Here is a 20,535-nt window from a genome sequence, read left to right as displayed (position 1 = left end):
AACTTCACAGAGTTTGAACTAACTGGACTGCTACAGCTGGGAGGTGAGTAAGCACTATCTGACTTTGCACTAACATAAGGAGCTCAGCTGGGTGGTTCTTGGAGGTGCTGGCTGCAAAAGCGAAATAACTGACTTTGTACAGTAGTTCCTAAAAAGATTGCTCTTTCGCATAAAAGAAATTAAGAGGACTAATACATGGGATAATGTCAGGATTTAAAGTACTACACTTATGCCTAGTGCAACCAATTTCAAAGACATGTAATGGCATGAGTTTCATTATAGCCATGTAATAGTGACAGCTGGAATTAAGGTCACCTAAGTATTCCCATTCCTACTCCCTGCTTTAAATTGTCCATAATTAGCTTCCTAAAACTTTCACACTACCATTGAAATTTTGTCTGCTTAGGGAGATTTTCTAACTTTTGGAGAGAAAATCAAGTTTACAGAGAAAAATCACCTGGGCTAATATCCAGAGAAAGGCTTTTGTGTATTTTATTTTCCAAAAAAAAAGTATGCTTTTCCCAGGAAAATTACTCTGTGCTTCTTATTCTTAAGCAATACTTAAAGGTAAGGAGCTGAAATACAGGAGAGAATAGCTCTTAAGAAAAGAATAGCTTTATGAAATCTAAGGAAGATCAATGGTGATGTATTCAGGTTATAAGTGTCCAAATGCCATCAGCCACCCAAGTTCAGTACTGAATTTTGATTCTTCCTTTTGACAACACCATGTTTTAAACAGCCACTCTCTTGACCAGCCAGATTTTGATCTCAGTGACACCAGTTCACATCTTGAATCACTTCATTGATTTAATTACCTGTAAACAACGCAGTAATTCTGGATTGTGGGTCTATAATTAAGATAAGATTCTACCCTTAATCACACACGATATCTATAACTGCCCTTTATTTCATTGTGAATTCCTTTTTCCAGCTCAGGCATCCATTTTCTTTGTGCACATTTTATAGCTTTTCTTGCCACACACTGGATCTGGATTACAGTCACTTATTTGGGGGTAGGGGTTGTGTCATCTTATGATTTTTCTGGCTTTGTATGTGCTTATTAGACCTTCTGCCATGATGAATCAAGAAAAAATAAAAAAGAAACATCAGCTTATACTTGAGAAAATTACATTGAATTAATAAGTCAAAGAATCAATGTTGTTGAAGGATCATTGAATTTAAGTTAGAGAAAAAAGTCAGATATTAGGCACATTGTTGATTACTAACAATTTCATCCTGGAAATGCATACTATTTAGGTAGAGCACACTGACAACACTACAATGCATCGACTTGCACTAGCATTTAGAAGTACTTTGTATTCTCCTGAATATATTTTTAGTTCCCTGTGCTACTGTGACTTGTGGAAACAGGAAAAAAACTGGAAACAAAAGTCAAAACAAGAACATACCTCAGTTTTTAAATCAATGCAGTCTATGACTATGCCAGTGGCCTTTTTCTTCTTTTGATTTCAAAAGGAATTTCTGAAAAAAGCATCACAAGTGCGATGCAAGTGCTTTCTGCAATTATTTCCTCTCTCTGTGTACAGCATTTCACGTATATCTTTAAGGCCACACCTGTATATATACATACTGACAGTCGAGTGCGTTGTCGAGTGCGTTGTCGAGCTCTAATTCCAGAGCCAAATAAGTCACCACACTGTCATCTTGGCCACTGTTACGCTGCCCTGTTTCCCAGTTGGCTGAATTACCGTGGAAAGATGCTTTCTGCTTTGTTTCTAGTCCCAGTCACCCATAGAGGGCACCCTCATTGTACCATACCCGTCCAGAGACAATGCTTCCTATCGTGAGAACCATTCCCTTAAAACAAAGATTTTAAAGCAGAAGTTGTCAAATGCTTACACTTATTTGAGGATTTTTTTTTCAAAATGCTCCTTAATCCTAAAGATCTTTTCTTTACATTGATAAAAGATGTGGGGTTTTTTTTCATTTTACAATATTATTTTGCAGAACAAGAGAAAAGGGAGAATATTATTTAAAAGTCTCTAAATATCTTTGTTTAAAAGGCTTCATTTCTCTGGCTTTTGTACTATTATAAATAAAACTGCCTTCAGTAAAGAACAAGAAAAAATTTCAATGAAAGTTCTGCTCTTTCACCTCATATCGGTACTGAGCAAGCACTTGAGGGAGCACATACAGAGCCTAGGAATCCTCCGGTTTAAATAAGGGTTGTGCTGGTTTTGGCCAGGGCAGTGTTAATTTTCTTCATAGTAGCTGGTATGGGGCCATGTTTTGGATTTGTGCTGGAAAGAGCATTGATAGTACAGAGATGTTTTCAGTATTACCGAGCAGCGCTTGCACAGAGCCAAGGCCTTTTCTGCTTCTCACCCCAGCAGCAAGCAGGCTGGGGGTGCGCAAGAACCTGGGAGGGGACACAGCTGGGACAGCTGGCCCCAACTGACCAAAGGGATATACATATGGTGTCACACTTAGCAACAAAAAGCTGAGGGAAGGAGGAAGGGGGAGACGTTCAGAATGATTGCATTTGTCTTCCCAAGTAACTTGTGCATGATGGAGCCCTGCCTTCCCGGAGATGTCTGAGCATCTGCCTGCTGATAGGAAGTGGTGAATGAATTCCTTGGTTTGCTTTGCTTGCGCACATGGCTTTTGCTTTAATTATTATACTTTCTTTGTCCTAACCCATGAATTTTCTTCTGATTCTATCCTCGGTCCTGACACAGGGGAGTGAGCAAGCAGCTGTGTGGTGCTTAGTTGCTGGCTGGAGTTAAACCACAACAAGGACTTAGGTTATAAACTTTGGTATCTGTATCTGAAAACACTACCAAATATCTCTTGAAGCTTATTACAACCAGGAACTTTCTTCATCAGTTTGGTCTGGGTGCTACAAGACTCTGAAAAGTCCTTGGAAATAAATATTGGGCTGCTGCAGGTACTGTAATTTTTCTTTCTGTGATCTGTCCAATTTATCTTCCATTTTCTTTTATTTCAGGGGTTGAGAGAAGAGGTATTTTAGGGGGGGTGGGAGGGAACAGCACACATACAGTAAATGAAGCTACATGATACTTGTAGATATTTGTACTTTTCAACTTGCTTTAAAAAAAAAAAGTCACATAAGACACCCTTGATCTTTAGCACACTCCCATTACTTGGGGCATATTCAGTTTTCATCTCTAAATTAGTCCTCACAGTCTGGTCTCCCAGAGAAAATAGTCTTTAGGAGTGTTTCAAAAACCTGCTGCCTTGGGGATCCTCTCCTACAAAACAAACCTCCTGACCCAAGGACCATAAGGCACTCATCAAGCAAGCCACATGCTTCTGAGTTTTACCTTAACACCCACATGGAAAGTGCGACAAACATACCTCATGTATAGTTCAAGCCAGCTTTGCAGATAGCTCTTTGCTCTGAAGTGATTTTGTATTTCACCTCACTCTCTCTCCCAAACACACACATGCACAGTTCTGTTTCCCAGGAAGACCTGAGTCATGTCTGACCCTAAAGAGGCCAAGTGTCATAAAACAGCGGTCTCATCTACTCACTCACTGCTGCCAGTCTTCAGCTAGGCTTCCTTTGAGTTCAGCTCAGATGGAAACCTTAGCCAGTACTTCACGCTTTGGCCTCGAAGATGTGGCAGTAAGCTATTCACAACTCAAATGATACGAGGTACTTACTGATACAGGGATCACTGCAAGCGTATCACTGGGTAGAAAGCAGTGCTTCAGTTACAAGCATCCTGTTGAAGGTTAACTCATCCACCAAACAAGGTTATCAGGTGTTAAAGCTCTGCTTCCCATGGAAGCACAAGTGTCTACATGAGCGTTAAGAGAGAACAAACACAAAGTAACTGAAGCGATGAGGATGAATAAAACCTGAGTGTGCCAGAGGAACTAAGTGGGTCCTTTCCTGATTACCACAGGCACTTAAAAAATTCTTTCCTGTCTCTAGGGATCTCTTTTTAGCTGCTAAATTGGCTTTATTGATTTGGCCTTTCACCTCTCTCCAGCTCAGCTCCCTGTCTGCACAGAGGAGACACCAGCGCCCAGCAGCTGGGAAACTGCAGGGCGCCTTGTTCATAACTGAATTGTGCTGAAGCAGCTGCAAATCTGCACCACTGAGAATGCAGGGCAAAGTGAGATCCCATTGCACCCCACTGGTGTCCTTCAAGGTGGTGGCACAGAAGGCACCTAAGCAGAGGCATTGGATACAGCTAACAAGCCCTGTTGGTGAGCCACAAAGCGGCAGGGACGGTGCAGAGCTGCAGAGAAGTACTGAGTGCCAAATACTGCACTTGACAGTCCTTGGGACCCTCACTTACCTTAGCAGCACAGAGAACAGGAGGTGTGTGTGGGGAGGGACATGCATGGCACCTGCTTGCCTTTCTGCTTCTCCCCCCTCGCAGTGAGAGAAATGTGTTAACAACCTTTAAAATCATCATCTCCCAAGGGACAAAACTGCCTACTTCATTAACAGCTCCAGTACAGGGACTCAGCAATAAGTCCTTAAACTGACTAAGAACAGAAACAGTCATCAGAACCATTCTGCAGTATTTTCCTGTGGTATCACAACTGCTTCTGCAATACTCAGTAGAGAAACTATTTCTAAATTAAACCAACACTAATTCAATTCTATCAGACAGGAAAGACTTCAAGAGCTGTATTCATTAAAAACTTTCCCCAACATCTGTACTTAAGGACACAGAAAATTCTCTTATTATTCAAAGTCACTGGAGCAAGATGTCTGTTTCTAAAAGAGAAGTCCTGACACACAGTACTGAGTCCTGAGGCAAGGATTACTTGATGACATTCCATCTCTTCAATAGAAATACTGGGATAGGCAGTAGTTACCCAGGGGATGTACCCAGGTAGCCTCTTAGTAGAACCCCCAAACACTCTGCCCAGATCCAGCCAGATAGTTTTGTGTTGGTTTCAGATGGTGGAAGGACGGGGGAGAGCCCAGATGCCTTGCAGATAGTGAGATGACAGGGGAAATCCATGCCCAGTCCATTCCATGGCTCAAGACACCCATGGAGGGAAAACAAACATCTCGCCTCTCCCCCAGCCACCCAATTAGCGAAGGAGGGAGCCATGCTACACTCATTACCTGAGAAGCATCCATCCACCCAACCCACAGCCTGGCTTACCGTCACACGGGAGCAGGAGAGAGTAGGGGATAATGGATGGGGCACAGCCCCAGAAGCAGAGGAGGGTACAGTGTCTAACGCAAGAGTCCACAAAGACACGTGGACTAGGACAGGGAGAAGCAGCCCAAGAGCAGGGCTGGGAACAGCTCTGGCCAGAGGAGGAGACAGGGAGATACTAGGTGCCTGGGAAAGGAGGAGGGTGGCATAAGCTGTCCTTGAAGAGGGGAAAGCTCGCAACATGTAGGAGAAAGTATCAGAAAGTTATTGTGGTGTGGTAAAAAGAGCAGAAAGGTACATTTGCAAATCACTGGTGGACAGAGTAAAGGCTGGTGTCTGTTTCTGTTGAGCAACCAGCCACGTACTGAAGGGGTCACATGCTGCAGCTACTTGGTATCCACTATTCCCACAGCTCGACGCTTGCCAGCCTTGAAGCTGAGACAATTCTCTTTAAGATGGACTTGATGAAGTACTCATTTCAAGCTCTCTTGAATGCATACCTCCTCCCCTTGAAGTCAAAGATGACTTTCCACACTAGACACAAAGCCCTTCCACCCTCCTCCTGCACACAGGGCAATTAGTGCTACTGCCCAGAGCAGGCAACTGAGATCATTTTAGTCACTCAGGTCTATCTAGACCCAGCTATCTCAGCTCCTTCCACGCTTTGGGGTGCCAGAGGGGCTGAAGAAGCAAAGTTTAAAGCAAGGCCTTGGAAATCTTTCCTGGAATGCTGTAGTAAGAAGGTAGTTAGAGCCTCCAAGATTCCTGGGAAATCCAAAAGAATTAATACATTTTTGGGGGGAAAAAAAACCCCAACCAAAACAAAAAAAAAAATCAAGTCTGGTGTAGGAGTTGCAGAAAACTAGTCAGTAAAAGTTGTGCAGATCAGCCAAGCATTATATGAACCCACTATAAAAGAGAGGCTCCCTGAAGAAGAAGCCATTAAGGCTGTGACTGTGCCCTTTTAATCCAGTGCAAGAGGGGACAGCCTGGCATGGTCCATTTTAGTTGAACAAGAGAAGAACAGGGTCTCGCCAGAAAAATGAGGAGGCTCTGGTGAGCTGAACATCTCTTTCCACAGAGGCATTCAATCAGGTCTGCTTTTTCAAGAGAGCACAAAGGGAACCCTCACAGACACTCGCAGGAAGCAAGGCAAGGAGAAAAGACCTTTCATCATCTATCTCAGTCCCCCCAGCTCCACCCCACAAGACATTTTCCAGACTTTCCAGTCAGCCCTGAGATGTTGACTGGTGCACCAGCTTCATCAGCTCTCTGGCACGATCTCCCTGCATTCCCTCCCACCTTCAATGAGATAAGAGAGTCAGGAATGTTGTTCACAAGATGGGTGTTACTACTCAACTCTGAAACCAAAGCAAACATCAGGACATCTTCTGCCAGTTCTAAGGAGGACATGAGATGACTTCTCTATGGGAGCAAAAACATTTTTCCTGATGAAACATCAGCTCTGAAAAGAGGTCCTTTCAGGGTTGTTCTGGGGAGAAACAAAGGAGGCTTCATCAGGGAGGGATCAGAGAAGGGAGCACTTGGCAGGGAGTTGCACTAACTCAGGTAATTTGAATGCTTCTGATTATCAGAGATGATTCACTTCTGTTCACTTTGCACCAAGTATTGTGAAAGACATTGCATTTATCTGCACTGACACTGACTCACTGTTTCACAATATGAGCTTAAGGTATTGTTACTACTATGACAATGGGAAGGCTTGGACATCCAAAACCCTATACAACAGCTGGGGAAAGACTACAGAGGATTTTGGTAAATCCAGACCAAGCAGAAAATGTGATTAAAAACTCCACTCTTTTCTCCTCTATTAAAAGAGATGGTGTGAAAACTCTAAAAATAAAAATGCAGATGTTCTGAGACAGCTGTCAAGAAGTCAAGAGGATAATTCTGTCTCTAGAGAGATTGCTTTGATTTTTATCACTACAAGCTGAGTTTTGCCTGTAGACAATCAGATTTACAAAGAACATACTGTTAGTCATTAGTGTATAGAGTCACTTTAAATAAGCTTATGGACAATTCTTAATCTCATACATCCTTATGAGACGGAACACCTGGAACTAAACCCGCAGAAAGTCAAAGTTTATGGCATGGACCATTTATATCAGCTGACCTAAAATTACAGCAAAGAACTCACAAAATTTGAGTGAGAGGTAGCAGTTAATGGCTGAATTAAAGACAGCTTTTAAGAAAAGTCACAGGAACAAAGGAAAGGTAACACAGTTCTCTGTATGTTTGTTATGGTGTTACTTATCAAGTACAATTAACTGCTCCGAAATAATGGTTCTCACTGCTCAACCAACGCTGGTATTTACTGTCACTACTGTCAGAAGTGCTTAGCACCCATAGAGGAGACAGGGTTTCTAAAGCATTGGCTTCCGTTCAAGCATCTAAATTAATAGCCATGCTCAGAGGAAATCTGACAGCATTGGACACTGTCTGAAAGAACTTCTTAGCTAAAACCAAATTTCTTGCCAAAGGAGCCACACTTTTAAAAAATGAAGAGGGAACGAGTGGAAGAAAGGGATACAACTTTACTCAATGAAGCGTTATACCTCAGACTTCTCCCCAGCCCTTGCCTTCCTCCTGTCTCAGCAATACACAATGTCTTCTTGGTCAGGTAGAACATTCCCTCTCCAAGGTCCTATATCACAAGGTTTAAAGCCTGCAATTATTAAGTAATAGTTGTCAAGTAGTAGCACCTAAGTAAATGCACCTTATGTAAGACTCTATACATACAGATATGCACCAGGAGCAAATCTTGGGAAATATGGTACGGTCCCCAGTAGGTAAAGAGGGCAGAAAGGAAACAAGTATAGAAAAAAAAAATAAAATACTAACATCTCCAAGGTCCTCAGCAGTGAAGCCAGAAAGAGATGCTAGCACTGCCAAATCCCTATATAGCACCCTGCTTCTCCAGAACAATATTCACCACAGCTCACATTTTGTTGTGGACAAATGGCACGGCCCTAAATTAAATCACAGTGGGGAGCAAAGCATTGATTGTCCTATTAACTGAGTATCTGTGCAAGGTTGCTAAACAGGTGGTAAGAGATACACATCAAACTCTGATGAATGAAGCACAAAAAGATACAAGTACAATCACATGCTTATTGCTGTAAAGAGCTGAACTCTGTAATTATCATCTGTGGGGAAGTGTCTCAAAGAGAAAACAAGAAAGGAAATTGCAGTGTGTCTATTTATTTCCATAGCTACTGTATGACTGAGAGCCACTCAGCAGCCTCTGCTATTTGTAGGAGTGTTTCCCAACAAAACATACCAAAGGTGCAGGAAAAGGGCTTGTGTATTGTTTTGTCAACACACGGCAACAGCCTGCCAGGTAGAGTTCCCCACCCCATAAACGAGAGGGTGTACAAGAATGCTTTCCTTAGAGACAGTGGGGCATAAATCATAAAATCAGGCTCAGGGCAGGGAAAGAGAAGACACACACAACTGACTAGTGATATAGGAGAAAGCTGAGATTATTGTCGATGTCTGCTTCGCCACTGCAGGGACAAAGAGAGGTGACAAGCTAGAACAAGCAGACTGGCACGTGCAAGACATCTGCCAGGTATGATCGTGACTCCCCATTTCCCAGGTCTGCTAACCATAGGGGATCAGGGTACACCAGTCACCTGTGGTCTAAAAGTGTGCTGCTCACATTAATGACTCTTCTATCACACAATCCTTAACAGCAAGGCACAATGATCAAAACTTACCAGTCTCTCAACCCTCTCACTCAGGTCTCTAAACCTTCCCGAGGACTGTCTGGACAATTCATTACTGTACTGGATGTTGGTGATTTTTACGTTGGCACTGTAATAGAACAGCTTCTGATCTGTAAGAGAAATAAGAGAAACAGGTAATACTGAAAGCACGAAGACGAATGAACTTTTGATATACACCTAGAGCTGACTGATATCTAGATGTCTAGGGGGTGGATGATCCTTCACCCGTATCCAACCCATTCAAATACAGCTTCCAAAAGCTAGAAACCCAGGAGCAAGAACTCAATTGAGTTAGGTGATCTAAGCCAAGTGGTGACAAAAAGCTCAGTTTCCCCAACAGTTACAATGCTGGCCAATAGCACTTTGGGCTCGCACAGGATCACGAGCTGCATCCTACTGGTCAGCCACCTTCCTTCCTGGCCTGTGTGCCCACTCAACGCCGAGCCCTGGCAGGTGATTGCTGGTGGTCAAGGCGAGGGAACAGTGAAACATCACAAGTCGAGACAAGCAGAAGGTTCTGTCACTCATGTAAGGGAGACCAGAAAGCTGTGTTGACCTCATCACAGATGTAAATCATGAGGAAGATGTGAAAGGAATGAAAGCAAGTGAAAGCCAACAGAAACCACAGCCATAAACCTCCCTGCAGGAAACGTTGCTAAGAGATCAGCAAAGATGCTAAATGAGGAACAAAAGAGCTCTAGAAAAGCCAGTGGGTTTTCCCCAAAAGAGCTTTAAACGGACTGATAAAAAGCAAACTCCCAGCATTGTGCAGCACAACAAGCACAAAGAAAATACACTAAACATAGGAACAGTGATTTGTTATGTGAAACTTACCATATGCCAGAAAATAAACTAAGAGACCGATGGTGATAGCTGCTGCCGCTGCTGTTCCAATAACAATTAGAGCTATTTTCCAGGGCTCAAGATGTCTTATTTTGATGGCTGGCTGATGAATTCTGGGGGAAAGGAAGAACAAAGGGATAAGATTAATGAGAGACACTTTTCTAATTATCCCTCCCAAAAATGAAGCTAAAGTTTTCTCTCTCAACATCAGCTGATTCTTCCCAGCTGTATTAATTGACTTCTCACCCAACACCCTTGAAAATGAAACCATGACTCAAGACTATTTTGAAATAGATGTTGGGATATGCCAAATTAAGTAGGAGTCCCACTATGCACTTTCTTACATGACCTCTGACTGGAAATCTGCAAGAATAAAACTTATTTTTTAGCTGGGTGAATTTTTATACAGCAGCATAGGCAGTTTTCAATTGGTTAAAAAAATCAGTCATCACAGACACTCTAGCACCTTTGCTCCCAAAAATGCTTTGTGCAATAAAATTGGGAAAAAGCATCCCATGCTTTGTGTAGTACATATCTACACATTTTCCAAGCTGCTCCATCCATTTCTGTCTGCAAACCAGAGCTGGACAAGAAACAGATTTCAGCCAGCCAGCCTATGCTTCCTGTTTTACTCAGGCTAAGTCTAAAAGCAAAAGACAAGCACTGCTTTAAGTAGTATTTTCTGAAGGGATGAAATGACAGGGCAAGGGCAAGGACATGTGAGTGGACCAGGGGACATGAGTAGGAAGTCTCACCAGTACTTCTCTCTGCCATGCTCTTAATTACACAGGTGCTAATCCACATTAACTCAAGGAAAGTCAGTAGTCTGCAGGTCAGTATTTATAGTTAGACAAAAACCTGCCTGAAAAACGTTACTCACAGCAAATTCTAACTCTACCTATACACTCAAAGACATCTGAAGATCCTCAAAGCCACTTTTCTATTATGTTATCAGCCATTACAAAATACAGAACAGGAAGCCAGAATTTGTGGCAAAGAGTCTTTCATTCTAGAACCAGCTATCTCATTTGTGCAGATATGCACACCTTCAGGTTAAGGTACAGCCTCCCCCAGCAAAGCAGGCTCCCAGGATCTCCTCCTGAGGGTATGAGGCATCTCAGTGAGTTCCCACATTCATAACAAAGTACATACAGCTCACTTCCAGAACACCTACCTCATGAGCCATAAGTTTAAATACATTAAAATAAGTTTAAAATAATTTGCAGCTGTGTGCAGGAATAAGACAGCAAGCACACTGTGCACAGTACATAAATATTGAAGCAGGTTCTGATATTTCATTCTAATGTCATTGTAATGCCTTACAGTTATGGCCTTATTATTTCAGCTTGGAAAACAACTGACTCAGGCTAAATATCGTGACATTTGATTGAGTGAAAATGGGAATACTCATTTGTCACTCATACCTGTTCTGACTTGTACTGGATCTCCTAGCTAGTGTCTCCTTCACTCCTGTTATCCTCTAAACTATTAATCTCTCATCTCCTGTGGTTTGCTTCAAAATGCATCTGTGAATCCACAGCAGAAAAGAGGAGGGGGGAAAAAAAAAAAAAAAAAAAAAAAAAGAAGATAGGAATTAAACAGTCCTGTTAAGAGATTAGCAGCTCCAAAGCTATTTCTGAGACTACTGTAGGAAGTTGCCTTAAAACTTTAACTGGAGAAATGAAAAAGATGCAGCTATAATGAGTCAGGACTCTGCCTCATTAAGAAGACTATTTCTAAATAGTAACTGTTAGCTGAAACCATAAAGTCAGTGGCGAGTTCAGCTTTAATTCGTCATGTGGGTCTGTTGGGGTGGGTTTTCTGCCACTCCAACTAGCAGTCCTTTGCATGTCTTGTACGTTTTGTAAATGTTTCTCTTACATTTGAAGTGAGACTAAGCTGCATGAAAAACCAACAAAACACACACACACTTAACTTGACACAACCTACTCGCATTCATTCTTGTAGATACTCTCATTTAAAAAGCAGTTGTCTCAATTAATCTACACAGAAGGAAAAACACTTAGAAGGTCTTTCAGCTATAATGAACCTGGGCTGGCACAGCCCCAGACCAAAATGCTGGGTCGGAGAAGCCCATTTGAAAGGCTGAATGCCACCTTTTACACCGCAGTCAGTGAGTGTGAAGAAATTACTACCTATCATATCAGTGAAAGAGCGGTTTCAGATCAGAAGTAACGTGGTCAGGATACAGTTAAATATAAAGTACCATATAAACTGAAACCTTTTCAGAATTCTTTTGTACATAGTATATAACATTTTTTTAATAATTCTTATTCTTTATTTCTTCTCTTTCAAGTTTCATATTACCATTTAGCAAACAGAACGCCCAGTCCACAATAGTTACTCACACATGTAATTTTACTCACACACATGACTTTCACTTAATTCATGAAACCTGTTTGAAAGCATCGTCTGAAAGAGGTACAAAGCAGACATCAGCTTTTAAACTGAATTTCCCCAGACAATAAACTGTTTGAGAAGTATCTGTTAGAAAGTCACTTAAGGAGAGAGGGGTGGGACTGTTTTGGGACCTGGGATGTCTTTTTTTTTTCCTTCTGTTTTTTCTGAATAACTGTCCCCCTTCCTTATAAATAATAGCACAGAATGACTGTTAAGGTTCACTCTCCTCTCCTAATTAATTTTTAAAACAAAAATTGGTTTTAAAAACATAAGGTATTTTTGAGTAAAATGTCCTTGGTTAGGTTGTTCCACCTGGATACTTCTCCATTTGAATAGATGTGCAAACTGAGCACACCAGGATGATTTCAAATCCAGGTTTTCAAAAATACCTGTGAGATAAAAACACAGATTGCTGGGCTGAACCTTTTCCATTCCCATTAACTTTGAGCTTTGCTGCTGCTTTGCTCTGTCTCCTAAGGTTCATTCCTCAAAGATCAATTATTTCATCTAATAACACATCCCATTGTGTAAAGCTGGACAGTACTTACAGGGATTCAATACACACAAGAGGAGTAACTATCCCAGAATTGAAACAGCTTTGATCCACATGATGACCCACCAGAGCCTGAAATACTCTGCAGAGAGCTGATACAAGTTCAACAGTGGGAATTTACTGTCACAGATAAAGAGTCCAGCAGTCCCTTACAACTCCTTGGGAACTATCTGCTCAACAGAGAGGGAACTGGGAGAGTAACCAAGAAAGGCATAGCAGGATTAAAAACACTCCAGGTGACAGGGTCACTGAAATCGTCCAGAGCAGAAATGGAGATTTTAAGCCTGAACAAAATACTAGCTGAAAGCCTTCCACTGACTTCAGCGGGCTTTCTGTCAGGGTCCCTTCTGCCTACACCCTAAGTGGTCCTCCCCTCTACCCCAGAGGCTCTGCTCTTTCCCAGACAACCATGCCTGTGCAGTAATTTTAAATACACTGCAATCAGGGACTGGATTTCATCTTTCTACAGAAGACTGTCAAGTCCCAGAGTAAGATTTGTCTGATTAGGAAGAGGACTGAAATATTTGCTGACAAAGAGAAATGACAAAAACTGATACAAATTGCCCACACTGACAACAATTTTACTTGGTTGTCCTCTCTTTCTTTCCTAATAATTTCTAACACTGTCTTTGCTTTTTCAATTGGCATTCAGCTGGAATTTTCCTAGAAATACCCTCTGAGACCTTTCCTGAGTGGTGCTAGGTGATTTGGAGCCCTACATTCTGTACTTGGGTTCCCCCCTCCATCATGAGCACAAAGAAGCCCGCCAGGAACAATTCCTCAAGAAGCAGCTCACATCAATAAACACAAAGCCAGAAAGATCCCTCCCCTTAAGCATTTTACAAGGTAGAAATAAGGAGGACATGGTTAGTTACGTCTATTGGCTTTTAGTAGCAGAGGAGCACTGGGGGAAAAAAAGCCAGTCTCAAAGAAAAATTAAAAATCTTACCTAATACCCAAACTTTTTTTTAAGGGTGCCATTCAATAAACAGATCATAAACTTCACATTAAATAAATCATGCATGCACTTGCCTCACTGCAGCCTGAAACTGTTAGTTTACAAAATAAATAAGAGTGTCTTTTACCTATTGGAATTTTGATTCACGTCTTGCAAAGAAGCAGAATTAAAACTGCCTTCTACGAGTCACACCACCTTCAGAGGAAAAGCCTCAAAGGTCTTCCTCACCAGGGCAGAAAACACACTCTGACACCTGTGGGAACTCTTCCATCACCTGCACTGAGCTTCATATCACAGACAGTGTGTAGCTAAGTCAGCATGAACCATGAAACAGAACACAGGACAGGCTCTGCTTTGGCATGCACGTACTGACAGTGTCTGGTCAAGAAAGGTGCTGACAGGACAGCATGACAGCCAAACCCAAAACAGTCACCTAGAGATGATCTCTTGTGGGCTATTAAATGTCCTTATTATTATTAAATGTTTTTAGTCCTGTAACAGAGACATGCTTAGACAAACAATTTTTTTCCATGATTTTAGAATGCATGCAGTACTTCTGTCTTGAGGTGCTTTGAGAAAAAAAATCGATAAAAAATACTATCAGCCTTAGCAGTTTACATTTCTGGCTGGATAATAAGTTTTTATGTATTTTATACATAATAAACAGTTGCTAGGTTGGGTAGATAAATATTGAGATGCTGTAATCTAGCAATGTATTTTCACTGAACAGCGATGGACAAATTTCTTCATGGGAGAAATGCTGCTGAAATTAGAGAAGGTTCCTCAGACAAGAGGTTCAGCTGAGACTCTGAAACCCCAGGCAATTTTCCAATGGCAGAGAAACTGGACAATTCCCATTTTAATTTCTGTATAAAATCTGTCTCCCCGTTACCACTAAAACATGAAGTTTTCAGATTGTCTTGTATCAGAAGCATGTAAAATTAAGCCATCCCAAGCTTTGTGTTAGCTTGACTTCATTCAGAATGAAGACCTCTAAGTAACCAGAAATATAGACATAGAAGGAGTACGTGATGGAAACAGAATTATTTGATTTTCAAAACTTACGCTGACACAAAAAGCCCAATCATAAAACTGTCTGTGAATAATAAAGACAGGCATTTCTGCAACACCGTCCAACAGGATAGCAAAGTCCATAAAAGCTGCTGCGTTTACACTGGAGCTCACTCAGTCAGTGAAGACAACCAGATTTTACGGCTTAGGAGGAGATCCTTTCTTACTCTGATTTTCCTGTCTAAAATGGTCAGAAACTGAGTGAAGGTGACACGGAAACACAAATGGTACCAATCCATACGAGTCAAATGAGGTGTGGTGTATACCAGAATCAAAAGTATTTCACTAGGGTTTCCTGGAATCAGGATCTGCTCTGGGACAAACAGCAGAACAGGTTTCTGTTTGGTACCATGCAGGAACCACATCTGCCTCCTGCAGTAATGAAGGTTAACTCCCACTAATGCCAATGGGACACGAGTGTCCTTGCACCAGGGCTGGCATCCATTTCCTGATACACCTCAGCAGTCTGTAATCTACACTCATTTTGCCCACCTACCGCATGACAAATTGGTGCAAGTGGCACTGCATTTCCACCTACATATTCACTTTTAGACTCGCATATGCACCACCAGCTACTCTGTAGCCCACCCTGCCAGGGCACAAGATCTTCACAAGGAAGTTGTGGGTAGGACACTGCATTTGCTTCCCAGACTGCAGGACACAGCACAACAGAGGAGGGACAAGACTAGCAAAGCTGTCTACTCCACCCAGTTTTCCTTAGCGGCTTTGCTTCCTGAAGGATTTTATGGAGCACACATTCCATAGTTTCAACTTAGCTTGAAATGTTGTGAAAAAAGGCATCCTAGAACTGGAAAAACCTAATACTGAAGCCCCACTCCTGCAAGAGACTGAGGCACAGCATGATGAGCTCAAACAGCAAGGCTTACAGCTCCACGCTCAGATCTACATGCCTGCCCAGCAAAGAGCTCCGGACATTTAACAGGTTACGCAGGGCCTTTGATTAAGACCAGGAAGTCCCCATCCTTTCAGAAATGTGTAAATATTTAATTATCCAACACAGATTTCCCCTAATGTACCTTAGATTTTATAATAACCTAAACAACTATTTAAACAACTAAATCCTTTCCTAACTAGAAGGCAACTAAACTCATCTCAGATGCTATTTAACTATCCTCTAGCACGCTTATTATTTAGACCACTATTGATATCAACAAGACGTGTTAACTAGATTTACCTCTAAGAAGAAAAAGGAATGGCTTTTCAATTCTGCTAGGCAGAGAACTCTCAAAAACTAAGTTTTCCCTCTTTATGTAACACATGCAAACTGGTATTCACAACTGATGGGGATTTATCCGTCACCTGACAGAGCAGCGTAGCTTTTAAGGTAAGGATATTAAACAGGGCAGAGACTCTTTGGGTATTGAACAGGGTACCACTAAAGAAGCACAGAACCAAAAACTGAATTCAGTCTTCTCCTGACAAAGTCAACACTGTATTGACTAAAAATGACATTGTCCTCATGAAATGTGGGAATAAAGAGTAAGTTTTATCAATTTAGAAACAATGTTTCTATTTCAGCATGTCCAGCAATTATTAAAAAATACCCAACTTCTAGAAATACTGAGGATGGAAAAAATAAGTAATATCTTGCAATCATCCACAGCCATCTACCCAAAGCAATGCCAGAGAGGAGACTAAGATTGTAGTATTTAGCAATTACACATAAAAATTTAGCCATCCAGTCAAATCATTAGGGTATTAAAAAAAAATATTTCAGATTCTTTTGGATTTTTCTGAGGTCTTACTTTTTAGCTTCAATTGCTGAGGCAACGATAAAAAACACATTCAAGGAAGACTGAGCATCTCTTATTGCCACATGAAGCCAGGAGCCAGAGCATCAAACAGAAATAACAAATTCCAGGAGGCTTGCTGTACATTTATGACCAGATCCCTGCTCTGACTCAAGAGAATATAGTAGACTATCACAGCAGCTAGGAGACTTATTTTTGTAAAAATACCCTGAACTTTGCAGCACCATCTCAAATACTGTTACAGTAAAACGAAGCTAAGTATATTCAGCATCTCTGACTGCACAAAAATGCTTTCAGACACAAAACATCTTGCCATTACTCCCTAGGAATCATGGCTTCTCTGTAGTGTTCTCCTTACGTAGTTATGCTGCCATCACCGATTTAACTGGGACTTTTTGCAGGGTTTGGGGGAAATAATATTGCAACTAGACCTGACTAAAATCCATGGTTTACAAAAATTGTGTTATTAACATTTGATTTTGACACAAAAGAGCTTCCTGGATTCTCCACTGCTGCAATAAAAGCCTGCTGGGGGCAGGACAAGACAATCACAGGAAGGAAAGGTGTCAACCTAAGACATCATATCATTTCTAAAGAGAAAGAAAATCTTTGTGCTCCTGGCCATGCTAGGAAAGGATTTCCTTCTGCATTTCTCACTCAAGCCACGTGTTATTCTTTTCATCCAGACCACAGTCTCCAAACCCTCCCTTTCAGCCTGCAACTTCCCTCCTGTCTATTGCCCCTTTTCAGGCTGCGCATTTCAGACCGATCCATGATGTACCCTAGATTTAAAAGGACAAAAAGAGCAGGGATAGAGCAATGGGGTCCAAGGTCAGGCAAGAGAAGATTTCTCTTCTGGATCTACATATGTCCTTGAAGTCCTAAAACTGTCCCATAAACAGTATCCTTTACTACCATAACACCTCCAAATCAGACTCACAGAGTTAAAAAATGCCACCTACTTTTGAAGATCCCATGGTAGGTCCCGGTAGGTCTGGTAGCCTTTCTGACCGCCAACCAAGGCTTGACTAAAGTCTGGACTGCGTAGTGAATGCTGCTGGAAAACACAGGAGTTGCATTGACTGGTGTGACGGGAAGGGAAAGGTGTTGAATGAAGATCCTTCATTGAGGCACAGCTGGCGCAACACCCAGCACCCTGTGGGTTATTGCAAAACGGGGGAGCGAACTTCAGAATAAAAACAAACAGAGGTAAGCATGGAGTTGATAAGGAGACCGTAACCGTCGGATCAGCTCTGCATCAAAGAGCTCCCCAGGCAGAGATGGACAGAGCAGATAAATTGGCACAGGCAAGAAGACTTGTTCTTCACCACAGCAGAACAGGAAGTACGTGAGATTTCCCTTTTCCAGCACTCCCTTTCTGTCCAGCTTGTATCCCTGCAGCAGGCCTTCTCCTCAGCAGCAGCACCTTCTACCATACACTTACTGTAAAACTCACATGGGAGAGGCTCCACACTGTCCGCAATGCTAAGTCGCTTGCCTCCCGAGATAGCTGACAGAAAGGCCGAACACAAAAACAAATACAGATATAAATTGCTTGGTCAGCCAAGCCTGATCTCCCTCGGTGCTCACTGCTCCACAGCTGTCCTGAAGTCTCTTGGCATCAGGGACATGACAACTATAAGTATCCAGCCTCCTAATTACACGTTAGTCATTTAATGGCTAGCGTAACCCCGCCTGTGGAAAATGCTTACTCTGTGAAAAGGGCCACCAACCTCCTTGGAATTCCCTTCTCCCAGCACAAACGTGATTCTTCAGAGCCAACTGAAAAGGGGAAAATGGCTATTCTCTAGTGAGAAATTGTGTACTTGCATCTCAAAACCCAAGGCAAAAAAGGAAAATTACCAGAAACCAAACTTCTGGTCTCTAGTCTTTGATATGCTTGGATTTTTTTGCCAAAAAGTTTGAAGCATTTGGTTTTCCAGTGCAGTCTCAAGATTTCACAACTTTATGGGAACACATGTTATCTTCCAGAAAGAACCTCAGCAACAGAGGGTAACAACCCCCCCCCCCCCCCCAAAAAAAAAAAAAACAAAAAACAGCAAAAAGAAAATTTCACCTAATTATACCAAGTCCTTTTCCTTCTCTCACTAATGATGCCTATTCACAGGCATTTCAATGCAATTACAGAAGCAAGTGTCTGGACATCCCATTGTTAGGACAGTGGGAAAAGCTGAGCACTGCTGCATGGCATCTATTTCTCTAACATTGATTTCTTCCTTTGCTTTGATCAAGTCAATTGCTGCTTTTTTTTTTTTTTTTTTTTTTTTTTGGCTTCTGTTGCAGTTACCTGCCTTACGTGGGGGTTTACTGATTGAATACACAGTTACCTCTTGAGTACTAATATCCTCCCTGGGCACCCCCCTCCCCTTCCCCCCTCAGCCCTGTCATCTTCTTTTTCAAGATTAATAAAACTCAAAATTAAGTTTGTGCACAACAGAAATCCCTGCTCCACCCAGAAACACACTCACACCCACAGGAACTCCAGCACTCAATGCAGTGCCGGAGATCGATTACAAACCAATTCAATCCAGGAGTCAAGAAATACCTTAGAATTCCTCAGGTTTTTTATTTGGTTTTTAATATTGTGTTCACAAAATCTGTCATCCTTACAAAACACGCTCCTAGAATAGAAAAAGCTTAATTAAGTTTGGGATGTAATGCAAAGAAGGACATAGCATTTCTGCCCATAATGGTTAGGCTGAGGCTATGCATAGTGGTCTGCCCACAGAGATAAAAGTTGGCAGCACTGTTAGTGGGTTACTAACATTAACTTCTTCATTAGTTATTAGAGACTGCTAATCAGATGCCCTAAGTACCCAGGCCAAGCTCACTGGGAAAAGGCAACCCTTGAAGTGTTTACCCTGTAAGTTGTACAGAATTTTCTCTGATGTGCTCAGAAGTTCAAAGGCCAGCTCTACCCTCCTGGGTCAGGTAAAAAACATATTCCAGCAGAATTAGGTTTTAGCAGGCAGCTAGAGTTTGAGACAAAAGTTACCTGAGATCTTGGGCTCTATAACAAGATTTCAAAGGGTCTTAGTAAGTAGCACTAAAGGAAGGGGCTTGGACAGTAAACTAACAAGCTTCTGGTAACTTTCAGAGCACACTAGGACAGGTCTTCCTGTTGTTTTTGTAATATCTCTGTTCATGCTCTGAAGTAATATGATTTTATTTCCTTACAATCAAGATTTTTTTGTGATCCTCCTAACAAAAATTGAAGTAAGTTGCTTTTGTTTTCAAATTAGTTAACCATTGAAGTGAACTATCCTGGAAGACAGTGGAAAATAAGGAAATGACACTTCTCTGTGTCAGATTATGCAAAATCAGTTTACACGTACCTGTCCCCCAGGAACAATGGTACAGACAGGCCAAGAAAAGACAATCATTACGGAACAATTTTCAACACAATAAATTAGCAAGTTGCAAAGTCCTTGGTATTACGGGGTTATTCGGTAAGCTAAGGCAGTTACTAATCTTTTTGTTTAACACTAGGGAAGCAGTATGGAAACTAGCTATCAAAGTGTGTGGTGGAAATCCAAGAACGTGGGTCCCCAGGATTTTGTGAAAGAAAGTGTAAGAAGATGTAATGACCATTCTTTCCATTTAACCCTGCAGTCAGCCCAGCTGGTCATACAGACTCCTTGCTTAAGAATGGTAATAATAGGCTACCTTGGTTTATGTTTGCATACTTACATAGGCTCCCTGGCTGTAGAGATGAAGAACACCTTTAGAGAAGACCATTGGCTAGCCCCACAGCAATAACATCTTTGGAATTTACAAGCAAAGATGTTTTACATAATTGTCTATCAGTTGCCCAACCTGGGCCACAAATTTTAGACCAAACACAGCAGTCAGTCATTACTTTTAAACTGAGAAGCCAATGTTCTTGCCAAAGATATTTAACAGAACTGACAGAAGCACTGTTAAAGAGCACAGCCTTAAACAACCTGAACTAATTAGACCTGCTTTGAGCAAGGGGTTTGATAAGATGACCTCCGTACATCCCTTCCAATCTAAATTACTCTGTGACTCTGTG

The 20,535-nt window shown here is 41.7% G+C and overlaps 1 protein-coding gene across 1 annotated transcript in view; it reads right to left on the bottom strand.

Annotated features, from left to right (window-relative positions):
* The window catches only part of LOC119154243 (transmembrane protease serine 11E-like), a 41,547-nt gene extending 23,940 nt beyond the window's left edge, over positions 1-17,607 (bottom strand). The window contains exons 1-3 of the mRNA XM_037401562.1: positions 17,444-17,607; positions 9,698-9,819; positions 8,855-8,973 (exon numbers count right to left, since the gene is read on the bottom strand). Of these exons, the coding sequence (XP_037257459.1) occupies positions 8,855-8,973; positions 9,698-9,819; positions 17,444-17,607 (405 nt within the window). The remainder of the gene's footprint in view (positions 1-8,854; positions 8,974-9,697; positions 9,820-17,443) is intronic.
* Between the last annotated feature and the right edge of the window lie 2,928 nt (positions 17,608-20,535).

Source organism: Falco rusticolus, chromosome 1 (genome assembly GCF_015220075.1).
Source record: "Falco rusticolus isolate bFalRus1 chromosome 1, bFalRus1.pri, whole genome shotgun sequence".
Lineage (NCBI taxonomy): Eukaryota > Metazoa > Chordata > Aves > Falconiformes > Falconidae > Falco > Falco rusticolus.
The sequence above is the reverse complement of the archived record's forward strand: the minus strand, read 5'-3'. Positions and strand labels throughout refer to the sequence as shown.